The 19597-nt window shown below is 41.7% G+C and overlaps 1 protein-coding gene across 3 annotated transcripts in view; it reads right to left on the reverse strand.

Moving 5' to 3' along the window:
* Window positions 1-19597, reverse strand: part of TARSL2 (threonyl-tRNA synthetase like 2) — a 78267-nt gene that overhangs the window by 45327 nt on the left and 13343 nt on the right. For 2 of the 3 annotated variants that reach the window (XM_025391896.1, XM_025391897.1), the window contains exons 6-10: window positions 17163-17280; window positions 13759-13823; window positions 11933-12011; window positions 10337-10483; window positions 9165-9263 (exon numbers count right to left, since the gene is read on the reverse strand). In XM_025391896.1, coding sequence (XP_025247681.1) covers window positions 9165-9263; window positions 10337-10483; window positions 11933-12011; window positions 13759-13823; window positions 17163-17280 — 508 coding nt within the window. The remainder of the gene's footprint in view (window positions 1-9164; window positions 9264-10336; window positions 10484-11932; window positions 12012-13758; window positions 13824-17162; window positions 17281-19597) is intronic. The other variant, XM_025391898.1, reaches the window with a different exon arrangement.

Consider the following 19597-nt stretch of genomic DNA (forward strand, 5'->3'; position numbering starts at 1 on the left):
CAAATAGTAAAAGGGTTACCTTTTTTGTGTGTGTGACAAGAGCAGTTAAAATCTAACAAAACTCCCTGATAAAATATAATTTTGTTAACTTTAGTCCTCATGTTCTACATGAGATCTCAAACCTTGTTGATCCTAGATATCTGCTATTTTGTATCCTTTGATCTATGTCTTCCCATATCTTCTCCCAGCCCCTGACCATGGTAAGCACTGTTTAATCCTCTGTGTACGTACCTGAGCTCTCTCCTTTTTTTAGATTCATCAGCTCCCCCGGTTCTTAGGCCTCTGCACTCAGGCTAGAATTACATCTCCAACTTTCTTGGACCCCTAGATCATGGGATTTCTTGGCCTCCATAATCACACAAGCCAATTCCTCATAATAAATTTCTTCTTATATCTCCTGTTGGTTCTGTTTTTCTGGAGAATCCTGACATGCTAATATACTTTCTGTATGGTTTCTGATTGGGTTTGACCAATGGTAAGTTCAAAAGGATTCAGAGGGCAGTGGAAGAGAGAGGTCTGGATATTTCTTTCCCCTCCGTGGTTCTTCCCTGCTGTGGGTTTATTCTGGCTCTGGCTGCATTCTACAGTTACAGCTTCTGTTGAGTGGCCTCTCCTCCATGGCTTCAAGCTCTCTGTGGGTTCTGGTATTACTACTCCATTTCCACACTTCTGCAGGCCTAGTGATGGAGGGGAAGGGATTCTTGCTGTTGGTAATCCCTGGGTGATCTATCATTGCTTGTTAGTTACCTTAGCCAGGCCCTTACCTCCATAAATATTTCCTTCACTAGACTCTCTTCAGTTAAACCCTTGAAGTGCATCTTTCAGGACTTTCCCTGCAGAAGAGCTGAATGTTTTCAGGCCTGCCATGTTCACAAAGACAAGCTTGGTAAAGAAATCCACTGAATCTAAGGTTGTGTGAAGAGGAAGCAAAAATTCCCCAAGTGGGTTATTAATATAATAACAAGAGAAAAAACTCCCCTCCCTACTCCACGGTTTCAAGACATGCAACAAGTCAGGCAGATTCCAGGAAATGCAAAAGGTGTGACTGAGACGAGCTTTACAAAAGCAACCCTCATATATAGCTGGTGGGAATGCAAAACAGTAGTCATTTTGGAAAATAGTTTGGCATTTTCTTATAAACTTAAATTTACTATATCTATTCTCATACTGCTAATAAAGACATACCCACAACTCGGTAATTTATGAAGGAAAGAGGTTTAATGGACTCACAGTTCAGCATGGCTGGGGAGGCCTCACAATCATGGTGGAAGGCAAAGGAGAAGCAAAGGCACATCTTAAATGGCAGCAGGCAAAAGACTTTGTGCAGGGGAACTCCCTTTTATAAAATCATCAGATCTCAAGAGACTTATTCACTACCACGAGAACAGTATGGGGGAAACCACCCCCATGATTCAATTATCTCTACCTGGCCCCACCCCTGATACTTGGGGATTATTACAATTCAAGGTGAGATTTGGGTGGGGACACAGCCAAACCCTATCACCATATGACCCTGAAATCACACTCTTAGGTATTTACTCCAGTAAAATGAAAACCTATGTTCATAGAAAAAACAGTACATGAATGATAACGGAAGTTTTCATAATTGCCAAAAACTGAAAACAACCCAAATGCCCCTCAACTGCGGGATGGATACGAAGCAGGGGTATGTTCATATGATGGAATACTGTCCAGGGATAAAAGCAGAGGCCCGTGGGGACACTCAACTTGGATGCATCTCAAGGATGTTGTGCTGGGTGAAAGCAGTGTTTAAAGCTTTATAAAATTATGATTCCATTTATATGACAATATTTTAGGGGTGGAGAAAAAAAAATCAGCAGTTCCCTGAGATCGGGGTGGGGGAGGGTTTGATTTTAAAAGGGTGGCATGAGGGAGTTTTGAGGGGTGATAGAACTGTTCTGTATCTTGATTGTTGAGGTGGTAACACAGTTCTGCATGTTATCAAAAAGGCGTGAATTTTACTGCATGAGAATTTTTTAAAAAAGATTTTAATTTTAAAAAAAGGTAAGAAAGGTACAGAAAGAATCAGCTGACAGATATTTTCCAGAATGCAAGAAAAAAAAATTCAAGGAGAGTCACAAAAAGATCTATTCATTTACTATCAGTTGTCCACACAGTCAGTAACCAATATACGAACAAAAGTTCACTTCCCTTTACTTAAACCTAAGTGGAAGTCATCTTACCTAAGTCAAAAACTCAGAAATCGTGGAATTTCCCTCAGTGGGAACGGTGTGCACATCCAGCCTATCCTGGCCTCCTACATCCCTTACACAGAAAAGCAGCAGTTCCAGTTCTGAGGAAAAGGATGCTTCCTGGTGGAATACAGCCATATATTCCACTGTGCTCAGCACACCATGTTTCCCCAGCACTCTGGCTACTACTGACTAGACTAGGACTCGGCACCAAGCCAAAGGCTACTGATATTGGACCAGACCACAGCCCCTGAGACAGCCCAGCTGTGACTGAGAGTCTGTCCCACAAGCACACCCTCTACTGGCTGGTGACTAACAGAACCAACTGGAACCTCAGGGAGGACCTTGAGGCATATGGAGGAGGGCAGAGAGGAAAAAACACACAGGCAGATAGACTGAAAAAAATTAAGACCCAACAGTATTCTTTTCTCCAGCAACGTACTTTAAATATAGAAACAGAGGCAGAAAATAAAAGGATAGGAAAAGATATATCATGCAAACACTAATGTTAAGAAAGCTGGCTTGCCTATGTCAATACCAAAGTAGACTTAAAAAAAAAAGTTTTATTACAAAAGGTCAAATAGCCTATGAATCCATTTATATGTGACACCTATAAATAGTCAATTTCATAGCGACAAAAACTAGAATGGTGGTTACCAGAGGCTGGGGGAGGCAGGCATGGAAGTTAGTGTTTAGTGGGTACAGAGATTAAGTGTAGGATGATGACAAAGTCCTGGAGAGTTTCAGATTTGAAAGATGAAAAGAGTTCTGGAGATGGACCATGATGGTTGCATAATAACATGAATGCACTTAGTGAGAATGAATTGCACACTTAAAAATAGTTAAAATGGTAAATTTTTATATTATGTGTATTTTACCACAAAATGGCTTTATTGAGGTACAATTTACATGCCATAAAATTCACCAATTTTAAGTGTACAATTCAGTGACTTTTGACAAATGTATACAGTCATGCAACTTCTGCCACAATCAAGATATGGAACATTTCTACACTCCAAGAAGTTCCCTCCTGACCCTTTGGAGTCAATCCCCTCTCCCCACCCACTGGACTCCTGATCGTCTTTCTGTCACTACAGTTTTGGCATTTCTGAAATGTCATATAATGGGATGGTGCCTTGTGTATTCTCTGACTGTCTTCTTTGGCTTAGTACAATGCTTTTGAGGTTCCTCCTTCATGTGTATATCAGTATCTCACTGCTTTTAAATGCTGAGTAGTATTTCACAGCACGGACTTAAGACATTGTGTTTATCCTTTCACAAGTTGAATTTGGGGTTGTTTCAGGTTTTGTGCTATTATAAATAACGCTTCTATGAACATCCAAATACAAGTCTCTGTGTAGATGTGGGTGTATGTTTTTATTTCTCTTGGGATAATTAGAAGTGGGGGCCAGGTGTGGTGGCTCACGTCTGTAATCCCAACACTTTGGGAGGCTGAGGCGGGTGGATCACCTGAGGTTGGGAGTTTGAGACCAGCCCGACCAACACGGAGAAACCCCATCTCTACTAAAAATACAAAAATATTAGCTGGGCGTGGTGGTGCATGCCTATAATCCCAGCTACTCGGGAGGCTGAGGCAGGAGAATCGCTTGAACCTGGGAGGCGGAGGCTGTCGTGAGTTGAGATCATGCCATGGCACTCCAGCCTGGGCGACAAGGGCAAAACTCCGTCTCAGAAAAGAGAGAAAAAAAAAAAAAAAGGCCGGGCGCAGTTGCTCATGCCTGTAATCCTAGCACTTTGGGAGGCCGAGGCGGGCAGATCACAAGGTCAGGAGATCAAGACCATCCTGGCTAACATGGTGAAACCCCATCTCTACTAAAAATACAAAAAAATTAGTCAGGCGTGGTGGTGGGCACCTGTAGTTACAGCTACTCAGGAGGCTGAGGCAGGAGAATGCATGAACCCAGGAGGCAGAGCTTGCAGTGAGCTGAGATCATGTCACTGCACTGCAGCCTGGGCGACAGAGCAAGACTCTCAAAAAAAAAAAAAAAAAAATTAAGCGGATTGATGGCTCACATGTTACGTGCATGTTTATAAGAAATGCCAAACTGCTACGAAGTAGATCTACCATTTTACATTCCTACCAGCCATAAGGGTTATACTTGCTCCACATTCTTGCCAATGCCTGATGTTTTTAGTCTTTCTATGATGGGAAGGGGACATTCTTCAATCAATAACCCTGGCATGAGACTCTACCTGAATACAGTCATGTAAGGGACCCAATCCAAGAACCACCCACCTGGCATGAGACTCTACCTGAACACAGTCATGTAAGGGACCCAATCCAAGAACCACCCAGAGGAGCCTAAAATCTGGAACTAGGAGAGACAGTAATGATGAAATGGCAGTTTTAAACTACTAAGTTCTGGGATACTTTGCTATGTTGCAACAGCCATCCAGAACAGAATTTTGCACTGGATGTAGGTACTGCTATAACTGAGAAATAAAACTAAAATCTTAAGCGCCCCAACTGACTGAACAGAGACCCTCTTGGCCAAGGACCCCAGAGAAACCTTAAAAACTGAGTTACTGGCAGTGACAGGAGGTTGGACATGCCTAATTATACCCACTCTGTCACTAACAACCATTAGGCTTTCTTTCTTAAAAGTTAAGCCCTTTCGAAAGACTTGCTCCACCACTGATTTACACAACTGACCAGCATTCCTTCCTGATAAAAGACCACTAACCGTGTACTGGTTCTGGTTGGTTTATAAAGGCTGCACATGGGAAGCCTCTGTGTCCTCCACTTGACCTTTTGGTTATACAGACTATTTTAATGCATTAAGTCTTCACCCGAAAGTGAACAAGGGATGCATGTAGCATGCATGTTTGCTTACTACGTATGTACATGTCCCCCACTTTGTGAATATTCATAGCTCTTCTTATAACCTGTTAAATATTTATACTTGGCCAATCTCATCAGCATAAATTCCTGTCTTACTTTTCCCTCCCTTGAAATGTCTGCTTCTGGTTTCTGGCAGAAGCTACACTTCCCAGCCTGCAGGATTTCAGGCTGCAACCCTTCAGAAGAAATGAAGCTCTCCTTTACAATTTTACGAACCTCATGATTCTTCAGTTGACATAACAATAACCTGAAACATGTAGCTTTGGGGCCAGGTGGGTAGAAGCTAGAAGGGATTCTTATTACGAGGTGCCAGAAACAGATGGTGGGTAACACTGTCACCAGAAGTAACACGGAAAACAGAAAGGGTACCCAAAGAACTAATGGATTTAGCTGGGAAGATGTCCATGGAGAATGTAGAAAGTGACAACTGATTTCTGGTTCCCTATGGTAAAATACAAGAAAAGAGGTATAAACCAAAGGTGAAACTAATTAACTTTTAAAGCCAAGTTTAGAGGAAATATAAAGCCACCAGGACCTGCTGGGTTCAAAAATGAAACCTTCTTATCCTTAGACTGTCCCAAAAAAGACTCAGGAGGCTTCAGGACATGGATCAAATTCAGATTATAATCATCAAAGCATAACCTTAGGGTAAAGACCTTAAGGTTGGGGCTGTAAGACACTCTGTGAAAACCTCAGAATGATCTACTGTAAGTGCAGCTAGTAAGCCTTCTGAAAGTCTTAGGCTTTGTAGACCCTTTCAGTTAAACACGAAGGCTTTGAAGACTCTGCTGTGTACTGTTGTCTCACAGTAGCCTCCTAGGTAAAGAAGGATCTGTGTCAGAAAGATGTGGATGTGGCTTTTATCTAACCATGTTGATGATAAATTTATATAAAAGGACTCACAAAGTTTTTAAAGGAATTGTACTAGCTTAGATTGAAAGACGGCACAAAATGAAATGAGGGCTTTGGACCCCCTCAGCCTTCTACAGGAAGGTATCAGGTTGAGAACAAAGCTACCCCAGGCCGGGCGCAGTGGCTCACGCCTGTAATCCCAGCACTTTGGGAGGCCGAGGCAGGCGGATCACGAGGTCAGGAGATTGAGACCATACTGGCTAACATGGTGAAACCCTGTCTCCACTAAAAATACAAAGAATTAACCTGGCGTAGTAGCGGGCACCTGTGATCCCAGCTGCTTGGCAGGCTGAGGTAGGAGAATGGCGTGAATCTGGGAGGCAGGAGGTTACAGTGAGCCAAGATCGCGCCAATGCACTCCAACCTGGGTGACAGAGCGAGACTCTGTCTCAAAAATAAACAAACAAACAAATAAATAAATAAATAAAATCTAAAAAAAAGAAGAAGAAGAAGAAGAAGAAGAAGAAAGCTACCCCAAGGCACACATGGGTCATTTCTTATGGAAGAAAAAGGAAGACTCAGAGGGCAGAATCACAGCCAGGCAGAGCAAAACTGGATCTTCATCAAAATGTATCTTTCGACCCTGGGGCAGTGATGACTGGTAGATACCAGAATTTCTACAGACGGTGACTACTATGTGCCTCCTACTCTCCCCCACTCCTTTTTGAATAAGACTATCCACTGCATTATTTTCCTCAAGCACCATTTTATAACGTGAGGGAAATGGGAGGATGAGGTGGCTGATAGATAACTTGTGCTTTTAGTTCACAGGTCTTAAAATGTAGAGGACATGTACTTGATAATCTGTTCCCAAGAAACTGCACCCGAGGAGCCTCATCTGCATCTAGGCCTGATTCAGATGACATCTTGGATTTTTGAGCCAATGTAGTAATTAGATGAGCCTTGGAATTATTTGTTAAGAACAGAACACTTTGGAAGAGTAGAATGGGCTTCCCTACAGTCCTTCGGGGCTGAAAAGACATAGACCCACCAGCCAGTCAATTGGAAACCCAAGGGGGTCATGGCCTAGAAACAGGAATGAAAAGTAGGTTGAATCTTAATAAAATGGAAGCCAGCCCTAACCCAGTGCAATCTCTGACTGAATTGAATGATCAGTCTTTAATACTGGCAGAGGGTGAATGCTACAGTGGGAGATAACATCACCTAGAGCCTCTACACTTAAATTAAATATAATATTTGGCATATAATATTAATAGATATGGGAAGAGACACGACTGTAATAACAAAAAACCAACAGAAAAACCAGCTGAGTTCCCTAAAAGGTTTTTTTCATGGTAAGGCCAATTCCTTCAGACAAAGGTATCCAGAAATTCAAAGTTCTCAGTGTCGTCTGTGTCTGTCAAATATTCCCATTCCAAGCCTCAGGGACCCATGCCTTCCCAACCACCGCCCTTACCTTAGAATAAGAGATCATTGGATTTGTGTATTTAAATGGCTTTACAATTTGGTGACCCACACAATCAGGCCCTGCTCCTGTTCATCAGCCACATCTGTCTTGCATCTATAAAAAATAAGAGATCCCCTTAATGCCACCGTAAAGGCTTTCTGTTCATTCTCCATCTGTTGTACTCCCAACTTGAGAGTACAAGGTGCCAGGGGCCATGTTGATTTTTCAGAAAAGATAGCACATCCAAATCCGCAGCTGTGATGGTCATCACCACCTGTCTAAATCTAAATCTCTGATAATCTTCAGTGATTCTTCAAGTCTCTCCCCCTGCCCTCTGATCTCCTACCGCCTCACACTGGCCAGCCCCTACTGGAAGAGAGGTACCCCAGATGATAGAATCCATAGAGGTCAGCCTCCAGGAGCACAGCACAAGAAGAAAAGGAAGGAGAACAAGACTGGAGAAGCAAACAGAGAATAACCAGCACAGGCCACATGCCATGTATTCTTTTCTCAGAAAGTTACTGAAGACAGTGATCCCCAAATGAGAATTAAAGATAAGCAATGAAGGGATAGACAGAGACCAGGAAAAGGGACTCAGCATAGGAAGAGACATGAGGGGAGTGGCCAAGATGACGACGAAAAGAAGTCCTAAGACATCAGTTTGCAAGAATCTTAGTAGTAAGTTAACTCTGGAGCAGGACCAAATTTGAAAAAAAATTTACTGAGCAATTACCTGAATCATTGCAGAACATGTTGCAAGCAGATTTGTAGTTTTTTTGAGAGAAATCGGAGCATGAATTAGTGGTAGGCACATAAAAAACTAAGTAAATGAAAAATTTAGGTAATGATTATAGGAAAGACAAAACAGTGCAAGAATGGAAATGTAATCCTAGTAGTCCACCTGGATCACCTCTGAACACTATCTACACAGTCCTTATCATGTAAATACTAAAGACCTTCCCATCTACGAACTTGTATTACAAGCAGGTATTTTGCTCTACTGGTTTTTTCCTCTTTCCTCTGGAGCTGCCAAATCACCTGGGAGTCATGCTATAGGCAAAGGGAAGCACCAGCGGCCCCTGGAGCACATTTGGAGAAGCAATGCTTCATGGTTTAACACTCTGTGCCAGAGATGACACTTTCTCCTTTCTTTTTTCACAGGGAGTGCCACACTTAGTCTAACGCTTACCTTTATATTCTACATGCTTTAGAAACTAATATGGACAAAAAGTGACTTTTATGAAATCCAGGAATGTATTCAGGGAAAACAGAAATTATCTCCATGTTATTATTAGAAGGCACAATCTAGTATCTCACTTTTTTTCTTTTCTTTTTTTTTTTTTTTGAGACGGAGTCTTGCTCTGTCACCAGGCTGGAGTGCAGTGGCACAATCCCGGTTCACTGCAACCTCTGCCTCCCGCGTTCAAGCAATTCTCCTGCCAGCCTCCTGAGTAGCTGGGATTGCAGGCATGTACCACCACACTCGACTAATTTTTGTATTTTTAGTAGAGACAGGGTTTCACCATGTTGGTCAAGCTGGTCTCGAACTCCTGACCTCAGGTGATCTGCCTACCTCGGCCCCACAACGTGCTGGGATTATAGGAGTGAGCCACCGCGCCTGGCCAGTATCTCACTTTTAACCTCAAAATTCTTATTAATGTTACCAAAGTAAAATTAGTGGAAATGCTTGACCATTTTATTATAAGAGAAAATAGTAAAAATGTAAACTGGAATTGAATAAGAATAAAACATTTTAAAGTTAACTTACTCGTATGAAATCCGTAAGTGTATTATAAATGAAGGCTCCTCTGGGAAGGAAAAAACAGCTTCCAGGACTCAAATCATGGAAAAAGAAAAGTTCTTGTTCCTAGATTGAAAAAATAATTGCATTTCAAATGTCATCTGCTGTTGCTTAGTATTTACTACACACACGATATGCTGGGAATAAAACATATAATACTCAGTTATTTCTATCTTCTCTAGTAATAGACATTCCAAGGCCATTCAACACTTATACCTAAATATATGTAAAATTTCCACTCATATTTATGGCTAATTAGCTTTGAACTTAGCTTTTATGTCACCTTCAGCTATTTTCTGCTAATTTTCTTACTTGGCACACTTGGAGTATGGCACTCATGGGGAGACAACATGGTAAAAAGACCAAAAAAGTTCACTGCAGGAGGTAGGCTTTAAGTGATGATGATCATCATCATGGCTGTCACTTACTGAGAGCCTGCCCTGTACCAGGCACCATCATCCAGTTTCTGTCTTCACAGCCACCCTGCAAGGCTACCCAGCAAGGAAGACAAGGACACAGAGCTTGCCCATCATCTAACAGAGCTAGCGAGTACAAGGACCGGGCCTAAAGCTCAGGCCTAGCTGCTTTCCAATCTGATTTTTTCCTTCTACATGCTGCTCTGTCTCCCAGATACAAACGATGCTATAAAGTGCACAGAATGTAAAAAACAACTTTTTTTTTTTTTTTTTTGAGACTGAGTCTCACTCTGTCGCCCAGGCTGGAGTGCAGTGGCACAATCTTGGCTCACTGCAACCTCCACCTCCCAGGCCCAAGTGATTCTCCTGCCTCAGCCTCCCGAGTAGCTGGGACTACAGGCACGTGCTGCCACGCCCAGCTAATTTTTTTGTATTTTTAGTAGAGGTGGGGTTTCACCAAAAACAACTTCATTTTTATATCATGACAAAAATAAGAGAAGGGTACAGTTTTCAAAAATTAATAAAAGATATAGGAAGGAAAGAGGCTAGAAGACATCTGGGGTATCAAAATGGAAGAACTCAGCAGCAGACTATGAGTACCAGCAAAATAGGAGAGAAGAAGAAGAAATCTTATTATTAAAGCAACTTAGTTTTGTGAGACAGAAACATTCCTATGTGGGTTTATGATTACATCTCTCTAGTGATATAAGATGTGGGGCATACCTTCCCAATCTTCCTGTGATCTCGGTTCTTTGCTTCCTCTTGGAACTTTTCCCAGTTCCTCATCATCTTGTTATCAGGAAAGGATATTCCATAGATCCTCTGCAATGTTTCCATTTCGGGATTGCCCTCCCAGTATGTTGAGGAATTCTAAATATCAAACAGGATTTTGGTAAATATATCAAACATTTGGTTGTAAGTAAAACTGCTCTTAAATATGAACGCAATTTTCCACTATAACACCAACAAAGCAGCCCTGAGCCATGGCTCATGCCTATAATCTCAGCAGTTTTGGGAGGCCAAGGTGGTCAGATCATTTGAGCTCAGAAGTTTGAGACTAGCCTGGACAACATGGCTAAACCCCATCTGTACAGAAAATACAAAAATTTGCCAGGCATGATGGCACATGCCTGTAATCCCAGCTACTTGGGGGACTGAGGCAGAAGGACTGCGTGAGCCCAGGAGGCTGAGGCTGCAGTGAGCAGTGTTTGTGCCACTGCACTCCAGCCTGGGTGACAAAGCAAGACCCTGTCTCAAAATCAATCAAACAAACAAACAAACAAAATCAACAAAGCTTAAAGAAGATTTTTTGTAGTGCTGGGAACAATCTTAAAATGGATTCTAACTAAACCTTCTCAGCCTAAATTATACCATTAACCAGCAAATTATGTAGAGTCTGCTATGGATTCTAGGAATGACAGTGACAGTGCACGGAAAGGAGGGAAGGCTAAGCAGGAATCATAATCACCAAGGACGGGGCAGAATAGACAGTAGGTATAGGGAAGTAAAGGTCAGTCTTGCTGACCTACAGTCAATGATTAAGAACAGTGCCATTAGCCAGCCCCATTTTACCTGTAAGAAAATCAAAGCCAAGAAAGGCTGGGACTGCCAAGTCAGTCCCATGCCTCCTAATTCCCAGAGCGATGTTTTCTCCATTACACCATCATATCCCCTTCTGCTGTTTTCTTTATCCTGCAGTACATTACTTTCACATGCAGACAAATATTCATCAGGGCTATTCGAGAAAACCATAGTATACAGAACAATATTTTAATATAGCTAGGAAAAAAGCCAGGTGCAGTGGCTCATGCCTATAATCCCAGTACTTTGAGAGGTCGAGACAGGTGGATCACTTGAGGTCAGGAGTTCGAGACCAGCCTGACCAATGTGGTAAAACTCCATCTTGACTAAAAATACAAAAATTAGCCAGGTGTGGTGGTGCACGCCTGTAATCCCAGCTACTCAGGAGGCTGGGGCAGGTGAATCGCTTGAACCCAGGAGGCGGAGATTGCAGTGAGCCAAGATTACACCACTGCACTCCAGCCTGGGCAACAGAGCAAGACTCTGTCTCAGAAAAATAATTTAAAAAAATATCATATGGAAAAGAAATGTTATAACACTTACAATAAGGTAAAATGATAAAAAATACCTATAGTGCTCTAATTATCAAAGTTCTAAATGATTTTATTAGTTTTAGTCAAATAAGAATGAAATATTTTAAAATATCATGATGTTCAGACTACAAAGGATATGAGTGAAATCCCTTAATAGCTAGTGCACCTTAAGCTTACTATATTAAAAAAAAAAATCAATCCTTACCTTAAAAATTTTGATGGTTTTAATTTTTCCAGTGTGTCTTACATGTGGACCTTTGCAAAGGTCAATTAATGGACCGCACCTATAATGAAATATTTAGGACATGCTCAGGCACAGTTATAGTTTTTTGGACTATTCATTATAAGCCATAATATCCTATGTTTTAGGTAGAGCTTCACTTATTTATATGTGGCAAGGCCACATATAATTAAAAATTAAATTTTTAATTTAGGGTGAAGGAGAGAGGCGATTCATCTAGCCTCAGAGTCCACTCTGCCCACTAGACCCAAAACCACAGAACATCTTCTGAAAGAAACTATGCAATTCTCTGATTAAAAACTTAAATTACAATGAATACAAAAAGGGACTGGCTTACAGACTGACAAACACAAAAATGTCATCTCTTTCAATGGCCAGTCTTTGTGTATTGTTCTCTAGGGAGAGAGCTGGTAAGCAACACTCAGATGAAAGGAAGGAATGCCAAATTAGCATGAAAGGCTTCAGTACTCTAACCTTTAAATAGAAAGCCACAGGGCCAGTGCGGTGGCTCACAGGTGTAATCCCAGTACTTTGGGAGGCCAAGGCGGGTGGATCACGAGGTCAGGCGTTCGAGACCAGCCTTGCCAACAGAGTGAAACCCTGTCTCTACTAAAAAATATAAAAAGTTAGCTGGGTGTGGTGGTGGGTGCCTGTAATCCCAGCTACTTGGGAGCCTGAGGCAGGACAGTTGCTTGAACCTGAGAGGCGGAGGTTGTGGTGAACTGAGGTCCTACCATTGCACTCCAGCCTGGGCGACAGTACAAGATTCCATCTCAAAAAATTAAAAAAAAAAAAAAAAGAAATCCACTAAAGAAAAGCTTTACTTTTTTTCCCAAAAATTAAATAAAAGCCATTCAAATTGAAAAACTACAAAAAGTGTCAACGTTGACCTAAGTAAGGTTCTAAAACCCAAGAGCTCAAGTATTAGAAGCCAGAAATTTAAAACTGAGCCTGTTTTCTACATTTTCATTTATTTTTAAATTTTAAGAAATGCACTGTGCATAGCTTTGCACAAAGGGGATATGATTTTTACTTACAGTACAATTAAACCAGAGAACCATAAGTCCTTGACTGTGAAAAATAAGTACCACAAGGGAGAATATCTGTGGTTGCAATTAAGTAAATACCAGGTCTTCTAAGCTGGTACTGTGATGGTCCTAGCAGCACCCAGATGGATGGAACACACAACAGCAATTATGTATAAGGTGTATAAACATGGATAAATAAAAAGGTGCTCAGGAACCTGAGGTTAAACGAACAGAACTAAGTGATTCTGGTATTAATTTCACTTCCCTCCTCTTACATTTGATCCTGTCTTTGTTTCCCAGTATTTTCTTTTTGTCTCATCATGAGTATCCTGCTAACGCATAAAGATTGTACACTTGGACTCTGGACAACGGGGCAGACTCTTCTACACTTGAACTCTGGACAGTAAGTATGAGGCAGAGAATCACTGCCGAGGAGATGGCCTGTAATGGCCCCCACTGCCACATTAATAAGAACATGGAAGGACAGAATAGAAACTCCTTTCCCAACAGTATCACTCACATGGAGAAAAATCCTGTTATAGCTGATACCCAGAAAACAAAATATGGGTCTCAGTACTGTCCTGATTATTAAAAAGGGAAAAATAATCATTTCTCTTTAGTGAAAACATTTTGAAGATTGTAACTAGAGTATCAACTACACAACTTGAAAAATAGATCTTCAACCAGAAAACAAACTCTGCCTCTACTGCTAACACCTTCAAGTTTACCACTGAGCAGCGTTTAACATGTGTGGACACAAACCTGTACACTGTGGTAGTTGCAGTGTCAACCTTCTCATTCAGAATGCGGCATTTAAATTTATTGTACTACAAAGAAAAATATATTTACACATTATTACACACAATGTTTAAATGAAGAAAACAACTCTACTTTTTCTCAAGAAACATTGAAAGAGCAGCTACTGATGTTCTAGGTGCTGAGACACGAGGGATACAAACAGCTCACAGCCTTGAGCTACACCATGCAACATGGAGGCCACAAGCCATGTGGCTACTGGGCATGTCAAATGCCCCTAATTTTTTTTTTTTTTTTTTTTTGAGACAGAAGTCTCACTCTCTCACCAAGGCTAGAGTACAGTGGTGCCACCTTGGCTCACTGCAATGTCTGTCTCCCTGGTTCAAGTGAGTCTGCCTCAGTCTCCTAAGTAGCTGGAATTACAGGCACGTACCATATCACCATGCCTGGCTAATTTTTGTATTTTTAGTAGAGACTGGGTTTCACTATGTTGGCAAGGCTGGTCTCAAACTCCTGACCTCAAGTGATCCGCCTGCTTGGCCTCCCAAAGTACTGGGATTACAGGTGTGAGCCACCTCACCTGGCCTCAAATGCCACTAATTTGAAAGAAGGTATGCAGTGAATATAAAACACATTGGACTTAGGAAGTATAATGTTGCAAAAAGAAGAATAAAATCATTCATTAATCATTCTTTATACTGGCTACCATTGAAATGATACTTTTTATATATTGGGTTAAAACATTTCTTAAAATTAATTGCAACTTTTACTTTTAAAATGTAGCTGCCATAAAATTTAAGGTTACACATGTAGCTCAGACTTGTGGATTCCATTATGTTTCTATTGGACAGTACTGTTCTAGAAGATCTAATTTTAACTACATTAATCAATAAAATTCTGACAAGGACACAGCTATATTATTTGTATAAAAACAAAAGCAAAGTTTATAGTAATGATGATATATTTATAAAACTAAGGTGTTTTTTTTTTTTCCTTTTCTTTTCTTTTCTGCCTGCATCACTATTATCAGGGTATACAAGGCACTTTATATTATATAACTACTTAAAGGAGGTAGTTGTTGGGAGAAAAATCTGTATCTGTACGATTTAACTGTTTCATATCTATATATTCACATCAAATCATTTTCCTTAACAAAGACAGTGCTCAGTTCTTAAAAGTAGCTGCAAAAAAAGGCAACCTACAGAATTAAATATTTGCAAATCACATACCTGTTAAGAAATGGATATTCAGAATATATCCAAGAACTCTTATAACTCAAATACAAAAAGCTAATTGAAAATGGGCAAAAGCGCTGAACAGACATTTCTCCAAAGACATTTCTTCAAGAAAAAACACAAATGGCCAATAAGCACATTAAGATGCTCAACATTACTACGTCATTAGAGAAATGCAAATCAAAACCAAAACCCCCATGAGATACCACTTCACAACCATTAGGATGTCTATAAAACAAAAATGAAACAAAACAAGTGTTGGCAAGGATGTGGGAAAACTGAACCCCTTGTGCATCACTGGTGGACTGTGAAATGGTGCAGCCACTGCACCAAACGGTATGGCGAGTTCTCAAAAACTTAAAACCAGTATTGCCATAGGATCCAGCAATTCCACTTCTAAGTATATTCCCAAAATAAGTAAAGCAGAGACTCAAACAGAACTTTACACACCCATGTTCACAGCAGCATTGTTCACAATAGTAGCCAAAAGGTAGAAGCAACCCAAGTGTCTATAGATGGATGAATGGGTAAACAAAATGTAGTTTATCCGTACAATGGAATATTATTCAACCTTATAAAGGAAGGAGATTCTGACACATGCTAAAACATGGATGAGGCCGGGCGCAGTGGCTCACGCCTGTAATCCCAGCAGTTTGGGAGGCCGAGGTGGGTGGATCACCTGAGGTTGGGAGTTCAAGACCAGCCTGAGCAACATGGAGAAACCCCATCTCTACTAAAAATACAAAAATTAGCCAGGCATGGTGGTGCATGCCTGTAATCCCAGCTACTCGAGAGGCTGAGGCAGGAGAATCGCTTGAACCCGGAAGGAGGAGGTTGCGGTGAGCTGAGATTGCGCCATTGCACTCCAGCCTGGGCAAAAAGAGCAAAACTCCACCTCCAAAAGAAAAATAAATAAAAAATAAAATAAAAAAACATAAAACATGGATGAATCTTGAGGACATTTTGCTGAGTGAAACAAGTTAGTCACAAAAGGACAAATATTGTCATGATTCCACTGATATGAAGTGCCTAGAGGAACCAAATTCAGAGATGGAGAGTAGAATGGTGGTGGCCAGGGGCTGGGGCCGGGGTGGAGGGGCGGAATGGGGAGCTAATGTTTAATGGGTACACAGTTTCTGCCTGGTAAGATAAAAAGCTTTGGAGATGGATGGTGGTGATGATTGACAACATTGTAAATGTACTTCATGCCACAGAACTGTATACTTGAAAATGATTAAATGGTAAATTTTATATGTTATATATTTTACTGCACACAAAAGAATACTACAACCTTTTACCAAAACCAACTCTATTTTTTATTAAAGCCCACAAAACTAATAATATTGTGTTTTCAAAATATATGTTTTTGGTTGGGTGCGGTGGCTCATGCCTGTAATCCCAGCACTTTGGGAGGCTGAGGTGGGTAGATCCACTTGAGGTCAGGAATTCAAGACCAGCCTGCTCAACATGGCAAAACTTCGTCTCTATAAAAAGGATACAGAAATTAGCCAGGCATGGTGGCACATGCCTGTGGTCCCAGCTGAGGGACTGAGACAGGAGAATCACTTGAACCTAGGAGGCGGAGGTTGCAGTGAGCCGAGACAGTGCCACTGTACTCCAGCCTGGGAGGCAGAGAGAGACTCCATCTCAAAAACAAACAAACAAACAAACAAACAAACAAACAAACAAAAAATGTATGTTTTCTCCAATACATATGTTTTAAAACATAAAATCAGGAATATATTTAAGTACATTGGTCAAAAAAATATAGAGAAAGTTACTGTTTTATACAGATTACTCTAGGTTAAAATCTGAAAAAAAAAAGTTAATAGAAAACTCCCAAAGAAAAGAGAAAAAGGCAGCCTTTTATATGGGATTATAAATATTGTTGAATTTAGGGGACAGATATTCATAATACTCAGAATTAATCAGATTTATAAACACACATATAAAAATTATTCACCTGGCCCTTTACCTATGTCTGCCCTAAAATGTTCAGGAAATAGATGAGGAGGGAAATGCCATAGCAAGTAACTGGTAACAACCTCACAGTAGCTTAACAGAATTAGAACAATTTGGTGAGCAATGGCTAACTATTCGGGGGAAGGTGGAGAAGCTAGTCTACATGGATTTTTAATATTCCTAGTAAGATGTTTAGGAGTTTCCTCAAGTTACCTTAAACATTTCCAGGAGGATTTCCTTGCTGACTTCTAGTCTTTCAAAAGGTTGCTTTTCTTTTATGATGGCTTTACATATATTCTCCAGGGCTGACAATTCTGTGCTGGACACTGCTCTAAAAAGAAGAGCAGAGAACTGACATTGATCTTCCAGACATTATGCATTCCCTCTTTCCTTTGTCCTGAAGGCTCAGCAGTGACACATTTTCTAACTTGAATCTGGTAAGTCTTATTGTTCTAGGACTTCAGAAAGTCAAACATTCATACGGTCACTACTCTTGCGTCTCAAAGAGGGAGACTAGGGCATCAACGGGTGCCACGACCTGCCTCATTTCTCCTCTGCTGCAAGGTGAGCAGGAAGCCCTGCTAGGAGACATCCAGGTGGACTGTGAGCTCCTTTGAGGCTGGTTCTTCTGTGCGGTCTTCCTTATCCTTCACAACCTTTAGTTTTGCTCAAGAGCCAGATGGAGTGCTCATCATGTCCCTGCCCTCACTGGCTATGGAACCAAGGCTGGGAGAGATCTGTGTGGACTGCAGAGTCCCGGTGCTCCTAGCAGCACTGATCCTCCACTATGCATGGACTGACTTCCTTTGAATCACCCCCTGGTCAGTGCTCACTCCCTCCTGCCACACTGGCTTCCTTGCCACTCCTCAAATAAGCCACACATATCCCCACATCAGGACAGTCCCACAGAGGCCTGGAACTTTCTCCCTGCAGATGTCATAAGTATCCCTGTCCTCAGGGCTTGCTCCCTCCCTCTACTCTGGTCTGCTTCAATGCCATCTGCCCCTTCCTGCCCACCTGCCTGTTATGGCACACACCTCCCACACCTGGCTGATGTTCCTATATTCATCACCACCAGGCAGCAGATGGCTGCTTGTGCATTTGCTGTCTTCCCCCAACCAGACTGTTAGCTCCATGAGGACAGACTGGTTCCTTCACTGCCGAATCACCAGCACCCACCACAGAGCATACAGCAGGGAGCAAAAACATCTTGTTGAACGAATACTGGAGCCATGTTAACAAGAGATGAACTGGATGTGATACTGTGATATAATAACAAACATATATTTGGTCTTCATGTCTTCATCCAGATTTCTGGCACAGGGTTTTTAAGATCCTGAAATCTCTGGAGTGATACGAGTGTCTTTTGTGTGCTGATGAGATGACTGGTGGCTAGGTCTCCTAGGTAGCTTCAGAATGGGAACTGGTCACCAGAAAGACCAATGCATGATTAAAGGGTTGGGAATTTCAGCACTCCTACCTGCCTCCTTCAGGGAGAGGAGAGGGACTAGAGATTGGGTTATCACCAATGGTCAATGATTGAATCAATTGTGCCTCTACAATGAAACCTCCATAAAAAGCCCTAAACAAGATTCACAGAGCTTCCAGGTTGTTGAACACATCCAGGTGCTTGGGGCATGGTGCCCAGAGACACATGGAATCTCTGCACCCCCTCCCACATACCTCACCATAAGCACCTCTTCCATCAGGCTGTTCATCTCTATCCTTTGTACCATCATTATAATAAACTGGTAAGGTAAGTAAAGTGCCTTCTTGAGTTCTGGGAGCTAGCCTAACAAATTATTGAACCCAAGGATGGGGTCATGGGAACTCCCGATTTGTAACCTGTAGGTCAAAAGTATGGAAGACCCAGACTTCCAGCTGGCATCTGAATTGGGGGCAGTTTGTGGGACTGAGCCCTTGACCTGGGGGATCGGCACTAACTCAGGGTAGACAGTGTCAGAATTGAGTTCAATCATTAGACACCTAGTGGGTGTCCAGAGAGTTGGAGCACTGGCTGTTGATGTGGAAAAAAACCCCACACCTTTGAGATCAGAAGTGGTATAGGTAAACACAGTTCATGGTTGTTGAGGAATAGTGATTCAGACTGGACAAGTCTCTAAGTAGCAGCTACAGAGCGTTGGGTGCTTGGTTGGGGAGGTCATTAAGCGGTGTGCAGGAGAAGGTAAAGATAAAAGGCACCACAGTCATCCAGGCCAGAGACCCCATGGGGCCAAGTTAAGGTAGAAGTGAGAGAAGGAGAGGGGTGTGGGAGAACTATTTAGGAGATAACACTGGCAGAACTGGATGGTGGGGTGGTGGTGAAGAGCAGGGAGGAAGTAGAAGGATCAGAGGTTTTGGTTGTGCCAACTGGAGGTACCCTTAAAAGCTGAGGAATTCAGGGCAGGAGTTGGACGGGGCTGGCTGTTTGCTAATGATTCAAGCATAGGTCTATGGAATGTGAAGCCTCTGTGAAACATCCCTGTCTGGCACTCAACTATGTGAGATGTTTGGCTGAGGTTAATGATGCCCTTGATTATCATGGAGCAAATTAAACTAAGCTCTCCCTAGGAATTAAGCTTTTGATTCTGGTCTTAATTAATACCATGCTCTAGCAAGTCCAAGATTAGATAAACAGCATATCATAT

The sequence above is a fragment of the Theropithecus gelada genome, chromosome 7b, assembly GCF_003255815.1.
Source record: "Theropithecus gelada isolate Dixy chromosome 7b, Tgel_1.0, whole genome shotgun sequence".
Classification (NCBI taxonomy): domain Eukaryota; kingdom Metazoa; phylum Chordata; class Mammalia; order Primates; family Cercopithecidae; genus Theropithecus; species Theropithecus gelada.